Source organism: Lynx canadensis, chromosome D4, assembly GCF_007474595.2.
Source record: "Lynx canadensis isolate LIC74 chromosome D4, mLynCan4.pri.v2, whole genome shotgun sequence".
Taxonomy (NCBI): domain Eukaryota; kingdom Metazoa; phylum Chordata; class Mammalia; order Carnivora; family Felidae; genus Lynx; species Lynx canadensis.
Genome location: NC_044315.2, coordinates 66,067,015 through 66,084,341, shown reverse-complemented (window position 1 = coordinate 66,084,341; position 17,327 = coordinate 66,067,015). Strand labels below are relative to the sequence as shown.

General features: G+C 37.4%; 1 protein-coding gene across 1 annotated transcript; it reads right to left on the bottom strand.

Annotated features, from left to right (window-relative positions):
• Window positions 1-5: 5 nt before the first annotated feature.
• On the bottom strand, window positions 6-13,306 carry LOC115499884 (protein NipSnap homolog 3A-like). Its single transcript, XM_030294122.2, has 6 exons — window positions 13,113-13,306; window positions 9,792-10,002; window positions 8,116-8,271; window positions 6,037-6,186; window positions 1,113-1,199; window positions 6-1,020 (listed from the first exon to the last, which is right to left on the bottom strand). The coding sequence occupies exons 1-6, from the start codon at window positions 13,170-13,172 to the stop codon at window positions 944-946; spliced, it is 741 nt and encodes a 246-aa protein (XP_030149982.1). The 5' UTR covers window positions 13,173-13,306; the 3' UTR covers window positions 6-943.
• Between the last annotated feature and the right edge of the window lie 4,021 nt (window positions 13,307-17,327).

Below are 17,327 nucleotides of genomic sequence, written 5' to 3'. Positions count from 1 at the left end.
CTGCAGAATGGATATGTAGGCTTTTATTCAGGCAACCATTCCCATAACCATAAAGATCTCTTTAAAACAGAACTGTCCCAACTATCTTAGTTAGTTATCCAAAACGAACAAAAATTAACTATAAATGAACACATTTCGGCACATAAAATAAGTCTTCTGAAGTTTTTTAACACTGAGACCTAATTACATTATATTCCAAGTTAGAGTGACTCATAATTAATGTGAAAACTGTAATTAATAAAAATGACATAGTGACATTACTTGGTCAAAGTAAAGAAACATGTTTGACCTTAGATTCTTAGGAATCCCATGTGATCACAAAATAAACACTACTGGGCAAAAAAGATTTTAAAGTTCAAAAAAACAGACATGATGAAAAGATATTATGTACAAATAATTTAAAAATATCAGCCACAGAAATGTAAAATCATCACTTGAATTTTTTTTTAGATGGGATTATGTGGGTGGCTTTTATTTTTTTTCAAAGTAACTTTTATTTTTAATATGAAATTTATTGTCAAATTGGTTTCCATACAATACCCAGTGCTCATCCCAACAGGTGCCCTCAATACCCATCACCTACCCTCCCCCTCCCTCCCACCCTCCATCACTTGAATTTAAGAAAGTGCTATAAAAGCAGAGTCTGGTTGTCAAAATAGATTACAAGGGATATTCCGAAACAAATGAAAAATCAAAATCCTCAAGTAGTGGCAAGTATTTCTAATGTGTAACAGACACAGAAATGCCAAGGGGAAAATGAGCAGAACTATTTCCTGAAGTGGAAAGGAAAAGATGAAGGAGGTAGAGGTGGCTTTAAAAGTGCAGAGACCTAGCAAATTCACTTACCATCTTCCAAATAAAAGAATCTCTTGGGAGAATTTAAGCACCATTAGCAGACACATCTTATAGCAGTTAATGCAATGCTTTGTCTTTCAGTGGAAAACTATTTCAAAGGTGAAAATGACGTAGGAAGCAGAAGCATATTCTGTTGAGACACGAGGTAATTGACACTCTCCCGAACTGCAAAAAAGCATTTCATAAGAAGGCATATAAAGTTATTGACTAAATGAGATTTGTTGTACGAATAATTCATGCCTAGTGAAATAGCTTACCAGCTGCCACAACTCTGGGATCCTCATGAGACTGATGTCTACCAGCTGCACGACTGTCTGCACTCTCATTCCACCAAAGAACATGAACTGCAGAAATAACCAAAAATAGATTCTAAAGACCATGGCGTTACTACAAATAAGAAATACAAAAAATTAATCAGAAACATTAAGTGTTATTCATGGTGAATATCAAAAAGGTAAAATTAAGTATGTTAGTAAGATTTCGGAGGGGTCAGGGATTTGGGAGAGAAATTGATAAATCAATCAAACTTTTAAAGTTTTATAGTTGAAAAACAGATAGCTGGAGAGAAAAAGTAAGTAACAGCACTAAAAGACACAATCAAAGCTGGACCCAAGTTTTATGATGTCCTACTATGTTCTATTTTTATTAAAAAAAAAAAGCAAGATTATAACAAAAATGTTCATTACTAAAAATGTGGATGTTTTAAAAAAATTAAAAGCATAATTTGGGAGTGCTTGGGTAGCTCAGTTGCTTGAGTGTCTGACTCTTGATTTCAGCTTAGGTCATGATCTTACAGTCGTGAGATAGAGCCCCATGTTGGGCTCTGTGCTGAGGGTGGAGTCTGCTTAAGATTCTCCCTCCCTCTCTCTCTCTCACCCTCTATCCCTCTCCCCCACTCCCTTGTGCTCTCTTTCTCTCTCTTTCCCTAAACTAAAATTTAAAAAATGAATAAATAAAAGCATAATTTTAACTACTTAGAGAAAACCTCTATTAATATTTAGTGTATTTCTTTAAAAAGTTAGTAAAATGAAATTAGTAAAATGTATACTATGCTTAGGAATATTTTTAAAAATCAACAGTGTGTATTTTCCATGGTAGTAACCTTAATTTTTAATGGCTCTGTGAATGCCTCCTTGTGACAACTTTTTTTATCCCAATAGCTTATTGCTAATTATTTACATTATTCAAAATATTTCAGGGTTCTACAGAATACTGAAATTTTTTTATGACTAAATGTAATACACATTAGCTGTACAGATTTCAGAAAATGGAGATAAAAAGGAAGCAGGAATCATTTCTAATCCTACCACCCTAAAATAACCACTTTTCTATTTTGGTGTATCTCTTTCCATATACACATAGGGTCATACCACACTGTTTCCAGTGTTTCCTTATTGTAAGTAATGCGGACATAGACTGAGAGCAGCAGCTACATGTAGGTCTATAATAACAATGTCGAAGACAACTACTACTAACATTTATTGGGTGCTTACTATATGCCAGGCCTCATTGTAAGAGTACTGCATGTATTAACTCATTTAATTTTCACAATATTCTTAGGTTATGATTATTATTTTATTGATGAGCAATGTAAGGCACCATAAGGTTAAGTAACTCATGCTAGATCACAAAGACAGTAAGTGGTGAAGCTGGGATTCAAACCCAGGCAGTCTGGATCTGATTATTTCCTCAATATAAACTCCTAAAATTTAAACTGAGAGAACCAGAGTATTTTATATATAATTCTACATGTATAGTGTACATACTGTAACTGTCCTCCAGAAATTATGTCCTGAGTACTCCGCATATTACTCTTTCTCTGCTGTTCTGAGAATGAATTTAAGATTAAAAACTGGGCACACATGTTTTCAGTAGTTTTTTCCTATAAAAGTTATATATGCCCACTATAAAAAAAATAGACTTAATAAACATTAACATCATCATTAATATCATTTACATCCTTTCAAACTTCCTTCCTATATAACCTAACACACTACACATCTATGCATGTTTCCTAGAATATTGGCAAAAATAATTTAAAAATTAAACCTTTTATCTTTATTGCCAACTTTCGGGAAATGATTAAGACAGTATGAACCCTACACAGTATATGAGTACTTACTTTTCCCAATTTATCAAATACTATATATAAGTATGTCTTTATTAGGTAAAAATGGCATCGGATTATTGTCTTAATCTGTATCTTCTTTAGTAGTCATTTGTAGGTCTACCTTTGCATAAGTCTTCATTTTTCTTTTTGCTTTTGAATTTCACTTAAGGTGCTTTGGGGCATGCAGAAAAATTGAGCCTTTTTGTTTTTATTTTTAATTCTTTTAGAGAGATAGAATGAGCAGGGGAGAGGGGCAGAGAGAGAGAAAATTTTAAGCAAGTTTCATACTCAGCACTGAGCTCAATGCAGGGCTTGATCCCAAGACCCTGGGATCATGACTTGAGCCAAAACCGAGAGTCAGAAGCTCAACCAACTGAGCTACCCAGGTGCCCCTTTTTATTTTTTTAAGTAGGCTTCATTCCCAGTGTGGAGCCCAATGTGGGACTTAAACTTACAGCCCTGAGATCAAGACCTGAGTTGAGATCAAGAGTCAGACACTCAACCAACTGAGACACCCAGGTGCCCCTGAGCCTTTTAAAAATAAAATCATCCACCCAAAAAAAAAAAAAACCAAATAATCCAGTGAAGAAATGGGCAAAAGACATGAGTAGACACTTTTCCAAAGAAGACATCCAGATGGCTAAAAGACACATGAAAAAATGCCCAATGTCACTCATCATCAAGGAAATATAAATCAAAACCACAATGGAATACCACCTCATACATACCAGAATGGCTAAAATTAACAACTCTGGCAACAATGGATGTTGGCAACGATATGGAGAATGGGGAACCACTCTACACTGTTGGGAATGCAAACTTGTGCAGCCACTCTGGAATACAGTATTAGGAGGTTCCTCAAAAAATTAAAAATAGAACTACCCTACAACCCAGCAATTGCACTAATAGGTATTTATCTAAAGGATGCAAAAATGATGATTCAAAGGAGCACATGTACCCCAATGTTTATAGCATTACTATTGACAGTAGCCGAAGTATGGAAAGAGCCCAAATGTCCATTGACTGATGAATGGATAAGAATATATGGTGTGTGTGTGTGTGTGTGTGTGTGTATTTATATTTTCAATGGAATATTACTTGGTGATCAAAAAGAATGAAATCTTGCCACTTGCAACAACGTGGATGGAACTAGAATGTATTATGCTAAGCAAAATAAGTCAGGGAAAGACAAATAGTAGATGATTTCACTCATGTGGAATTTAAGATAAAAACAGATGAACATAAGGTAAGGGAAGCAAAAATAATATAAAAACAGGAGACAAACCAAAAGAGACTCCTAAATACAGAGAACAAAGTTGTTGGGTGGGGGGGAAGGGCTAAAGGGGTGAGGGGCATTAAGGAAGACACTGGTTGGGATGAGCACTGGGTGTTATATGTAAGTGATGAATCACTAAATTCTATTCTTGAAAAAACAGACATTTTTTTGATTAAAAAATAAAATCAATTAATTTTTTTCTTTTACTGTTTCTTTGTTTTTTGGCTTAGAAATACAGTTCTCATCCATATCATTAAATACATTTATATTTTACTTTAGTAATTCTATGACTTCTTTCTGTCTACACTGAAATCTATAATCCATTTTAAGTCTAGTTTAGTATATGGTGTGAGCTAGACATCTAGTAATTTTCATAATTTTCTCTTCATATATTTTCCAACCAAAATATCTTTTTCTGTGTATTCTGATTATTTTCATAGGATATATTACTAGAAGTTAAATTTCTGGGTAAAGATCAGAAGGTCAGCTTTGAATGTGTTAGGTTTGAGATGTCCATTGGACATTCAAGCGAGGAAGATGAGAAGGCAAATGGATATAATGAGTCTTTCAAATATTTTACTAGCTATTCTTAGTTTTTTATCCTTCCAGATGAACTTTACATACATTTTTAAGAGTTTGCCACAAAACACTCTCTGAAATTCTGACTGTAATAACTTTCAACTTTAAAAGTTAAATGCTCCAAACAGATGTTTCAAAATCAGTTTAGGGGATGCCTGCCTGGCTCAGTGGGAAGAACATGCAATTATTGATCTTGGTGTTGTGAGTTCGAGCCCCAAACTAGGTGTAGAGATTACTTAAGTAAACTTTAAAAATGAATGAATGAATGAATAAATAATTAATACAGGTATGTATATTTATCTGTATGCTATGTATATCTGCACTGAAGTGTTTAAGAGGTCATTTATTTTAAGTTTGTTTATTTTGAGAGAGAAGGAGTACATGTGTGCATGAGTGAGTCAGGGAGGGGCAGAGAGAGAGAGAGAGGGGGAGACAGAATCCCAAGCAGGCTCCACTTAGTGCAGAGCCTGACACAGGGCTCTATTCCACGACCATGAGATCATGACCTGAGCCAATATCAAGAGTTGTACACTTAACCAACTGAGCCATCCAGGCACCCCAATGCATATGCATTATTTGTAGCATGTATATATATATCAAATAACATTCTGATCTTACTCCTATGTCATTCACATATATATATGAATGTGTGTAGATACTTACTTGTGTATGTATATATATATGTGTGTGTGTGTGTATATATACACACACACACACACACACACACACACACACACACAAATGACCTATATAGACCAAAATACTAACAGCATTATCTCTAAGTAGTGGGAAATGCTTTCCCCGCTTTAGGGTATGTCCATGTATTTAGTATGTGAAGATACGTATTACTTTTTCATTCAAGGACAGTCTTCCTACCCAAAGAAATGTTATTTTAAAAAGCCAACAAAAGTAAACTTAGAGGAAAAAAAAGATGAAAGAACAGATATATTCCTGAGGCTCTTTGCAGTTTTTCAGCATTCTGATGTGTCATGGAAAATAGTAATTCAACATTTGAAAAACACTTCATGAAGTGTTAACATTCTAAACAGGATAAAAAACAGGTTTTTTTCAACGTTTAAAATTACAGAAATCCTAAAACTCTGGCAATAAAAATTTAAATATATGCTATAATGAAGAAAAGAGACAAACTGACCCAAGAAATTTAGTAGATCACCAATATACTTTGCAATTTCACAGAAGAAATAGACAACTATACCTCTGTTGAGTGCTCCATATTCTGTGTGGAAAACTCCGACTAGTTTTGAGTAGCCTAGATCCACATGGGCGTTAAGTGCCCTTCTAAATGCGTCACCCCACAGAGCTGGCCCACCTGGTTTCATCTGAAAAATAACCAGCTCATAGACTCCTAGAATAGGGAGAAAAACAATTATTTTACAAAAGATATTCAGGAAATTTCTAATCAGGTTAGTCTGGTTCAACTGGAAGGCTAATCTGCGTACACAGATTTGGAGGATCACACAACTGTACACATGAATTGTGGCATTATTTTTCCTTGCTTTTATGTTCAGCAGGTCCTTGTCCAAGTTTAAGGATCAGTTGTTAAGCTTATACAGAAAGACAAAAATGGGGGTACGCCTGGATGGCTAAGTTGGTTAAGCACAGGACTTCAGTTCAGGTCATGATCTCACAGTTGTGAGTTCGAGCCCTGTGTCAGGCTCTGTGCTGACAGCTCAGAGCTTGGAGCCTGCTTTGGATTTTGTGTCTCCCTCTCTTTCTGACCCTCCACCACTTGAGTTCTGTCTCTCTCTCACCCTCTCTCAAAAATAAATAAACATTAAAAAAAAAAAAGACAAAATTGGGAAGATATATTAAGCTATTATCTGAAATACTGTTATCAATTTTGTCAATAAAATATTGAAAATTTACATTAGGATCAGGTTTCTGAGCTGCCTGAATCTGCACTTTTAGGTAAGAAATGAATTAGAAAAGACTTCTCTGATCTCCTGTATTTCCTCTTCTTTCTAATTTTAAGAGGTAATTTTAAGAGGTAATATTTTTTTGTTTATATAACTTCCCCCTATATGATTCCATTTCTAATAGGAACAAACAATAGATCAGTCCTGTCTGAGTTTTTGAGTGTTAGGAAAAAAATCCAAAACTGAACAAGATGATTTTATTGTTCCTAAATAGCCAGATAAACATCTGAAAACCATTCTACCTTCTGGTCAGAGGTGAGGTGCAGGTAAAGAAAAAGGAACTAGGGACAAGTAGCTTTGAGAAGAAAAAGGAAAAAAAGTACAAAGTTACTAAAGAGTTATGAACAGCAGAGGAAGAGAACCAAGATTTGACACTGTCCAAGAAGCCACTTAAGTTCATTTAGATAGTGCTGAAAGCCTGTGAGGAGGTCTAGGTGGATTAGGATCCAAACAAGACTTTTCAAATCTCGGATAATCTAAAATATACTACAAAGTTGGGAATAATGGAGGAAATAAAATAAAATTCAATTAGTTAATGCTTTTTAAAAAGCTGACTTTTGTTTAAAACTATGTTAAATATTTCCTTAAGTGAGCAAGAAAGTGAAATCAGCAAGAAGAGAAATCTTTAGTAATTATTTTCAAAATGAGAAAAGGAAAACAAAAATGTTAAACTACAGTAATACAGCTTAACAGTTTAAGTCCCCTAAAAGTCTTATAAGCAAAAATATCCTTAATATTTTAAGATTAACCGTAATTTGTGTGTATATAAAAAAAAAAAAAAAACAACTATGACAAAATTTCATACCTTATCTTTCACTTGCCAGAACATGTTTTCTCTGCTTCCAGCCCCCAACTTTTCAAACTTTACTCCCTATTCAACTTTTTATACTCATACCTCAACTTTAAGGGCATTTCCAAATTGGGGGGAAAAAACCAACTTCATTATTCAATGTTCATTGTTTTAAATTTTTTTTTTTTTCAACATTTATTTATTTTTGGGACAGAGAGAGACAGAGCATGAATGGGGGAGGGGCAGAGAGAGAGAGGGAGACACAGAATCGGAAACAGGCTCCAGGCTCTGAGCCATCAGCCCAGAGCCTGACGCGGGGCTCGAACTCACGGACTGCGAGATCGTGACCTGGCTGAAGTCGGACGCTTAACCGACTGCGCCACCCAGGCGCCCCTCAATGTTCATTGTTTTAATAAGCAACGAGTTAAAATTCATTTTTATCTCTATAATATATTCCTATATAAAACACAGGGGATTATTTTTCCCTATGGAAGTGTAGTTTTTATAGCTTGAAATCTGTAGTATTTTCTCCATCAAAATTCAAAGTAACTAAGAGGGAAGGACTTACCTTCTTTTGCAGGCTTTTCTAATTTGCACCATGGCACCAGGTAAGTAATCTCAAACTCTTGTTCATCTATGAGAGCCAGATTTGGAATGAGAAATTGTCGCCAATCTTTATTTTTGGCCAGGGCTTTCTGAACTTCAGTTCGGTGAGCAAAATTATCTATGGGAAGAAAAGGAGTAATAAAAGTAAAAATTTATTTAAAATCACCTATACCTTTTTTTTTTTTTTTTTGGATTTCATTCAATTCAGCAAATGTTCACTGAGGCCACGTAAGGACACTGTTAAATCACTGGAGATACCAACATAAATAGATATGACATCTGTCCTTAAGTTTCTCATGCTCTAAAAGGGGAGTAGGAATTTAAACAACTAATGATAACATCATATGGTGGGGTTTATAAACTATTCTCTAGTAGGTAGTTGTGTGACTTAGGTTAAGTTATTGAATCTTTCTGTGCCTGTTTCTTACTCTGTGAAATGGGAATAATGATATAGTATCTCCCTCCAGGGTTTCTGTGCAGGTTAAATGAATTACTATATGAAAGGTGCTTTGAGCAGTGTTTGACACCTGGATAGCACTCAATAGATATTAATTATTCTTATTGTTTGAGACATTTAAACTATAGTGCCAGTTTAGAGAAAGACTATTATTCTTTGGTGGTAGTGGTGATGGTGGTGGTGTGTGCTCAGGTCAAGGTACACTCTGTATTAAATTTAACATAAATAAAAGGAATATGTGCTTTTTTAGCATCTTCTTTGAATAGCTTCCAAAGAAATCGTGCTGATTCTCTTTCTTATGATCACCATTCTTTTTACCCAGTATTTATTTCTCTTACGTTTGTTACTCAAATATTTACTAACATTTAGGCCTAGTATTATATTTACTTTTAGGGCCTCAGTAAGACTAATGGTAAGAAGTTTTTCTATGGTTTATGCAGGGCATCTTAAGAGCTTAAGTGAGTTATATCAGGACCTGACTGGTGATTTTTTAAATGGACATGAGTCCACTGGTGGCATATTAAAACACAAATTGTGTTTTAATGGGATTTGTTCTATTACTATATGGAGAACCCCTAAACTATGGCCATGTTAAATACAGAATGAACGTTTTTCATATTAAAGTACTTCATGACTATTAACTTTGGACACTGATGATTAAACATTAAGTGAAGTATTGAAATTCTTTGGGTTTCATCAAGTCCTGATGTGGACTTCACAAAGATTAGACACTGGAGTAACACACATTCCGGGGATTCCTGTAACCTGTTCTTCTTTGACTATTAAATTTCAACAATAAGAAGGAATTACTCTCCCATCCTTTATGTTATTAACCTACTTGGTTCTTACAACCCCTGCTATATTTTTTTCATAACTCATCCTTACCATAAGCCATTTATAATTTTTCTGAGAACTAAAGTCTAGTTCACAATTTTGTGATTTGAAATATGAGATGCCACACTTTCCCATTTATGGTAACATAAGGATTTGGGCAAAGGGTTGTTAAAGGTGTACCCCTGGGAGGAGGAATTACTGAATTCATTTTTTACTGTTGTTCCCCATTTCAAAAGTTTAATTTAACCTGTGGGTATTTATACTAATCTAGATCCAAGAGCTAAGCATCATGTAACACTTAACAGAACAAAAATCTATACTGAACCCTTAAGCTGGAAAAACCATACCATACTTCCAAATATGAAACACTTTATTCATTTTGCCTCCAAATTCTACACTCCAGGATCCAACCAATTCAGAGTGAGCTGTCCGAAGATGTATGTTTTTCTTAAGGTTTTCCAGAAACTCATTCATCTTTGAGGGCTTAAAGTAATAAGTACGAAATTCATAGAATGTTCCATCATATTGTCTTGGGCCTGTAGCAAAAGATGAGTGCACCTGAAGAAAGATAAGGCATATTTAAATATTTTGGGAAGGCAGGGTTTATAATACTGTTACAACCAAATCTGAATCTAGAAACAAGGGATACTCATTAGACTCATAATCCATATTTGTACCACTGTTGTCATCTGTCCTTAGACATTTGTTTAGGGAGATGTCAATACAGACAACTACTCTTTTTTTTTTCCAGACAACTACTCTTAAGTATGCTGAATATATAGCTACTGTTTCTTAGCAGGGATTTACTGTTAACCACTTTTTCATGAATTTTATCGTAAGAAGGCACTGAAGTCTTAATAAAAGTCCTTTACTCAAGAACTACAATTAGGATTCTAATAAACTTGCAAATGTCTTACCCTATTTAGCCAATATTCTGTTTTCAGTCAATACTATATGTTATGCTACTATATACTACTATAACTATACAGTTATGCAATTAAATAACTATAAAATATGCAGGTGTTATGGAAGGTGAAATGGAAATGTCTTAGCAAAAAACCCTTTTTTAGGTTTTTCTTAAAAATAAAAAATGCTATTCAGGTCAAAGTATTTATCACATCTAATGAAGTAGATCCCTGGTAAGGACAGGAATGGACTCTGATGCTAAAGGAAGCTATAATCTATCCATGGATTATATATACATTATACCATACTATAACCACATTATACTATGGTGGTAGACTGTATGAATGCTATAAAGGAAAAATCAATGAGTTAGAATTGTCTGAATCATTATTAGGTTTAATTATAGATGCAATGTGAAGAAAAGCATTTAATCCATCCAATTATACCAGATTGACGAAAATATCTTTTAAGAACCACTAAGTTCTTTTTGCATTAGTCATATGCTATCTATATAAATTTTTCTTCTAAATTAGTCCTCCAAGTCTAAATGACCTTAGCTAGGACATGCAGAGATTATCTTCCGTATATGTATTTATGTGTATGCATACACATGCACACACATTATGATGGCATTTGCATTTACAAATCTTTCTTACTATAGGTTTGGCTATCATGTACCAATTTTACAAAACTTATTAATAAGAACTATCTATTAAAAGTAGTGGTAAGGGGCGCCTGGGTGGCGCAGTCGGTTAAGCGTCCGACTTCAGCCAGGTCACGATCTCGCGGTCTGTGAGTTCGAGCCCCGCGTCAGGCTCTGGGCTGATGGCTCAGAGCCTGGAGCCTGTTTCCGATTCTGTGTCTCCCTCTCTCTCTGCCCCTCCCCCGTTCATGCTCTGTCTCTCTCTGTCCCAAAAATAAATAAACGTTGAAAAAAAAAAAAAAGTAGTGGTACACGAGTGCCTGGCTGGCTCAGTCAGTAGAGCATGTGACTTTCAATCTTAGGGTCATGAGTTCAAGTCCCACTTTGGGCATGGAGCCTACTTTATAAATAAGTAAATAAAGTAAGTTTTGGTACAGAGTTATGGACTAATTTTGGGCTTTTTTGACTCCCTGATATGCCAAATGAAACTAGTAGGCTTCTTTATCTGACATAATTTAGGTTAAAACACACAATTTTTAAATATATTTTGTGTATAAAGTCATAATTATATACTTGAATTCATTCCATTCATGTCCCCTATGATTTCTGTTCCTATTGCCCAAGTATCTAAGCTTACTTGGAAAGCAAGTATTCCCACCAAAAACAATTGCAGATACTTCTACTTTTGCTGGACATGCTTGTGTCATTTTAATCAAATTTTAATTAAACAATGTTATGCAAATAAACAACTGACTAGTGTTATAGTTTAAAAAGTAGTATAAATAAAATATATTAGAAAATGGAACCGTTGGGTATTTATAACAATTGCTTTTATGTTATTTTTCAGAGAATTTGTATTTGGAAACAAATATGTGGTCAAAGGCACATAGTTTTATTATTTTTCAAATAAGAAACAATTAGAGGAAAAGCCCAAGGAAAGGTAATAGCAGTGAGGTAAGCGTGTGTGCTTGTGGGGAGGTGATTTTTGTCAAAGGGCAGAAACTACAATTATTAATGGGGTAGGATTCATAAGTGTTCCAGGCTCCCTTATCTTCAGGTTAGGGCTCATTTTCAGCAGCACTTATATCCAATTAAAAGAGAACACTTGGCTCACATCTAATAAAGTCACAGTCCAGAATAATAAAAGTCAGTCCAGAATAAAGTTGTAAGGAATAACTTTTGGCCCTGCCCCAGAAAAGTGTGGATCAGAAGGATAAAGACTATTGCTAATCATGGGTGAATGGGCCATTACTGGTTGTTCTTCAGTCTTCACCAGAAAGTCAGTCTCTAGAGTAGGTTAATTCCCTTCCTATGTACCTTTCGAGAAATACAAGCCTAAATATCCAAAGGAAAAAAACACTGTAGACTGACAAATAGGCGGGTTCCCAACAGTTAAGGATGAATCACAAAAATCTGTTGTGCACGTTTCTCATTCAAGGGTAAATGAGGCTGTTACCGTATCTGCTCTGAGGTTCCTACCCCTGCCAGCCTCGGACACGACCCACAGGAAACAGTGGGAGGCTGGGCTGGATGCTCCAAGACCCGCACCCTGGGCCTTCTCTTCCAGGTTCTCTGCAAAAAGCTCGCAGTGTACACTTCGTTTAAACAAGGGAGGTCACTTCGGTCGCCAACTACTAGTTGACCTATTTCTCCTCTACCTTTCCTCGGGGGGGGGGGGGGGGGGGAGGGCGGTGGCTTGTCAAACGATAAATAGAAAAGTCTCGATCAGCAAGCACTGGGCACCGGCCTCAACGTGGCGACCGCAGGGGGCTGGGCGGCAAGAACGAAGCAGCGGGAGCTTCAAGGGTGTCCTCAGGGACGCCTGGCACGTAGGCCAGAAAAATCCCATTCGCGGCTGCTCGCGAATTGGCCTGGAGGCGATACTGCCAGCGGACCCTCCCTGAACTGCGCTTCCACGCTCCCGTGAGTGCTGGGAGTCCTGTGATCCCACTTCCGGTTCTCAGACGTGCAATAGAATAATTTGGGCCCGGGCGCGCATGCGCGACGCTCGTAAGTCTGGGAGCGCAGCCAGGAAGCGCTTGCGCGGGACCTCGAGCTCCTCGCTGACGTCCCTCCCCTCCCCCAAGGCACGGCTTGGGCACGTCTCCGCGGCCGGTACCTGAGGCGCGAGCGTCCGCGCAGCCAGAGCTCTAGTCAGGCCGCTTCGGAGGACGAGCATGGCGCGGCTGCGAGCGCTGGGAGGGCCAGCCAGCCAGTATTCTGTCTTCGGTTCCTCCTGGTAGGGCTAACCCGCCTGGAAAAGAGCAGCGACCGAGCTACTGGCGGACGCAGGCTGAGGCGGGACTCCGCGGCTGCAGCTCCGCCTCTGGCGCCGGGAGGCGCGGCGGCACCGCCCGATTGGCTGGCGTCGTCCGTGGGCGTCATGTTCGGGCCCCTGCCCCCTCCGGCCCAACGTTTGTTTCCTCAGACGTTCTCACCCAAACGTCAGAGGGGCCTTAGGATTAGCTGGACGCGGAGAGCGTTCCTGTGCCACCTTTCTGAGCCCATCAGCTAGTCTCCACGCGCGGTTGCGCACAGTTCTTAAAGTTCGTGCGCAGAATGTGAGTGTGTTTGTCCTTTGAGAAGGAAGTATGATGCGTGCATATTATAATGCTGTGCGTTGAAAATCGTGGAGGTTTTTGTCCTTGTTCATTTTTAGTCGGGGTGACTTAAGCGTCAAGAGCAGGGAGGCTTCACTTCTCATTAAATGCATGGTGGTTCTCTAATTGCCACCGCAGCATGACCTTGTAAGGCTCTTAATGATTTGAAATTGCATTTTTCAGGAGCTCATTGGAATGGGGGTCCCGAACTAGGTATTCAAAAGCCAGTGGGGGGTGTCTGGGTGGCTCAGTTGGCTAAACGTTGGACTCTGGCTCAGGTCATGATCTTGCAGTTGGTGACTTCGATTCCCACGTTGGGCTCTGTGCTGACAGCTCATAGCCTGGAGCCTGCTTGGGATTGTGCGTCTCCTTCTCTCTTTGCCCCTCACCCGCTCAAGCTCTTTCTCTCTCAATCTCAAAAATAAACATTAAAAAAAATTTTTTTAAGTCAAAGTTAAACATACATAGTTTCAAGTCAAATAGTTTTATGTCTTAAAAAGCGAACCAGACCTTGGGTCTTTTCCTCCCTATCCCTGATTATTGGTCCCCAGAATAACTATTCTCAGCATTTTCCAGTTGTTTCTTCTAATGCTTTATTCTCTTTTTCTAAATTACAGGCTTTTTCTAGTGTGTCTTGATATTTTCAGTAGTGTCTGTTGCTTGGAAAAAGAGGATTTAGGTCTCTTATATACCATTCCTTCAAAATAACCTTCCCTTCCCCATCTGACAATGGTTGCATTAAAAGTTGTCACATTATTAATTTACAGATTGTTTACATTTTTATTACTAATTGCATTGCATTAATACACATAATTACACAATGCATAATCAAACACAATTACCCAATAGTTACCTTGTTGCACACATTGAAATAATACTGCTTATACTATCAAGAATAGAGAATTATTGGGGCGGCTGGGTGGCTCAGTCGGTTGGGCGTCCGACTTCGGCTCAGGTCATGATCTCACAGTTTGTGAGTTTGAGCCCCGCATCAGGCTCTGTGCCACCAGCTCCGAGCCTGGAGCCTGCTTTGGATTCTGTGTCTCCCCTTCTCTCTGCCCCTCCCCTGTTCATGCTCACTCTCTCTCTATCTCTTAATAATGAATAAACGTTAAAAAAAAAAAAAGAATAGAGAATTATTGCAGGGATATCACCTGTGGTTGTATTGGTTGTGCCTTCTTCAAGGACTTGAATTATCTGTTCAGAGGAGAGAGACTTTTTAAAATAAAATTCCAGAGGGGATAAGTGTTTCTGTATGATGGGCATTAGTTTTTAACCAAGTAAGACAAAACAAAGCATCATCTGTGCCTGGACTGGATCTTTACATTTAAATATATTTTCTTAGACTCTGTTCCCCATGGATTAACAATTCATTCACTCATACAGCCCATATTTATTAAATTCTTCCTTTTTTTTTCACTATATGAAGTTTATTGTCAAATTGGTTTCCATACAACACCCAGTGCTCATCCCAAAAGGTGCCCTCCTCAATACCCATCACCCACCCTGTGTTTTTTTAGTTATTGTAATGGGTCTTCCTGAATTATTTCAAGTTTTGTTTTCTTTCATTTGATTTGTTTTCTGTCTTGGCACTAGTGTTTTTCCTAAAGTATTTTTGTATTTTTAATTCTTGGCTATCAGCTCATATTTTGCAGTGAGACTACTTTTTTTAATGTTTATTTAGAGGGAGAGAGAGAGAGGGAGGGAGAGAGAGAGGGAGGGAGAAAGAAAGTGCAAGCAGGGGAGGGGCAGAGAGACAAGGAGACAGAATCCCAAGCAAGCTCCATGCTTGATCTCACCAACCGTGGGATCATGACCTGAACCGAAATTGAGAGTCAGACGCTTAACCCACTGAGCCACCCAGGTGCCCCAAAAACATTTTTTTTGAAAGCTCTTTGAGCATGAGTGGAGTTTGTCAAATAGCGGGCTTCACTGTAGGGTTTTCTATTATTTCATTGAGGGGAAAAACCCCCATTTGTTACCATCTGTAAATCATTTCTCTTAAATCTTGTCAGTTACCCCTGTGAGGAAACTTGCAGATTCCCATCTGTGAGTTACAAGCCTTACTGCCAGTTTTCTGTGACTGAGAAGGGAGGGAGGCTGGATATCTTAGTATTTGATAGGTAGTCATTCACTTAATTTGTTTATGACTGGTTTTAACCTTGTCAACTGTATCTGGTACTTCTGAATGTGGTTTACGTTTTCAAGAATATATTAAATAGGACAGGCTGAGCTGCTGTAACAAATAGATACCAAATGTATAATGCCTCAGACACAACAATATTTTACTTCTTGTTCCTTAAGAATCTAAAGTGGGTTTTCCTGGTTGGCAGGCAGCTCTTCTGTATATGGTGAATCAAGGAGCCAGACTTCTACACAGTGGTTTTGCCATACATAGAAACTCTATCATCAGCTGCATCTAGCCAGCAGAAAAGTAGAGTGAACTTCCAAAATGAAAATACTTAACAGATAGTAAAGAGTGATTCATGGTTATAACTTAGGGAAAACATTGGTAAGTGCTGCAAGGTGCCTAAGACAATTTCCTATTCACTCACAGGTTTTAATCATCCTCAAAACCCAGTGAGTTAAACTATATCTCCAAGTGAAGAAGGTAAAGTTCTAAGAGAGAAATAATTTTCTGAGGTTCACTGCTGCTAAGTGGCAAATCCAAGATTTAAAGCCAGATTGTAAAACCAGTTCATTTTAACATTTATTTTTAAAATATGTGTGGTAGAAAATAGTGTCCAAGCAGCATTTAAGATGAAATGTTTTTCTGTGACATTTTGTTTAGAAACAAATCTCTGAACTGCCTAGAAGATACATAAAGTATGTTGAAAATTATTGTTGTATATCCTAAACTTCTGACAAGTAGTCCAAAGCTAGATAAATCTGGAATTTTAAGATAGGCTAATGTGATAGAGAGCAGGTGAATAGTTATTTTAGACCGGGTGGAGTAAGGTTGCCTGTCTAAGGAGGTAATATGAAACACGTATCGTACATACAAAAGTAGATGTAAAGTGTCAATACACTTTAGAGAATAATAAATTGAATGCCTGTTACCTGCCACCAAGCTTAAGAAATCAAATATGGCCAGCAATTTAGAAGCCCAGTACGGGTTCCTTTCTGGTCACATTCTCCTCCCTGTAACACCTTCCCCAACCTCCTTGCCTCAAGCAGCCAAAACCCAGAATTTTGTGTTAAATATTGCATTCACTTTCTGTGATTTTCAGCTACATTTGTGTATAACTCTAAACAATATATTGCATTGGTTTGCCTGTTTTACAACTTTATAATGGAATTAGGCTGTTTTTGTTATTCTGTCAGTTGACATAAGATTTTTGAAAATCATGTATTTTGATGCAGTCACAGTAATTAATACATTTCTGTACTATATGCTCTTCCATTGTATGGACATATATTTGTCCATTTGATATTATGAACAAAGATGTTTTGAATTTTTTTATATACCTAGATAGTTATAACTAGATAGTTCCTGTTCCCATATGAAAATTTTCTCTAGGCCAGGGATTCTTAACCCTCTTTATTCCATAGGACCTTTTGGAAATCTTGTAGGCCTATGGAACTGTAGTGTCTGGGCAGGTCACTCTAAGATGGGCCACGTTATCGTGAAGATTATTTTGAGCTGAAGCCAATCAGGACCCTGCAGGCTCAAGAGAAACTTTGACCCCTCTCTTAAGTACAGTGAAAAATCTAAACTGGGGATCTTTGCCAGA

Excerpts from the sequence above, each read along its gene's own strand:
- LOC115499884 (XM_030294122.2), bottom strand. The coding sequence starts at position 13,172 with ATGCTCGTCCTCCGAAGCGGCCTGACTAGAGCTCTGGCTGCGCGGACG. Across the intron at positions 10,003-13,112 it reads CGCGGACGCTCGCGCCTCAG|GTGCACTCATCTTTTGCTAC; the intron begins GTACCGGCCGCG and ends ATCTTTCTTCAG. Across the intron at positions 1,200-6,036 it reads ATATGGAGCACTCAACAGAG|TTCATGTTCTTTGGTGGAAT; the intron begins GTATAGTTGTCT and ends TTATTTCTGCAG.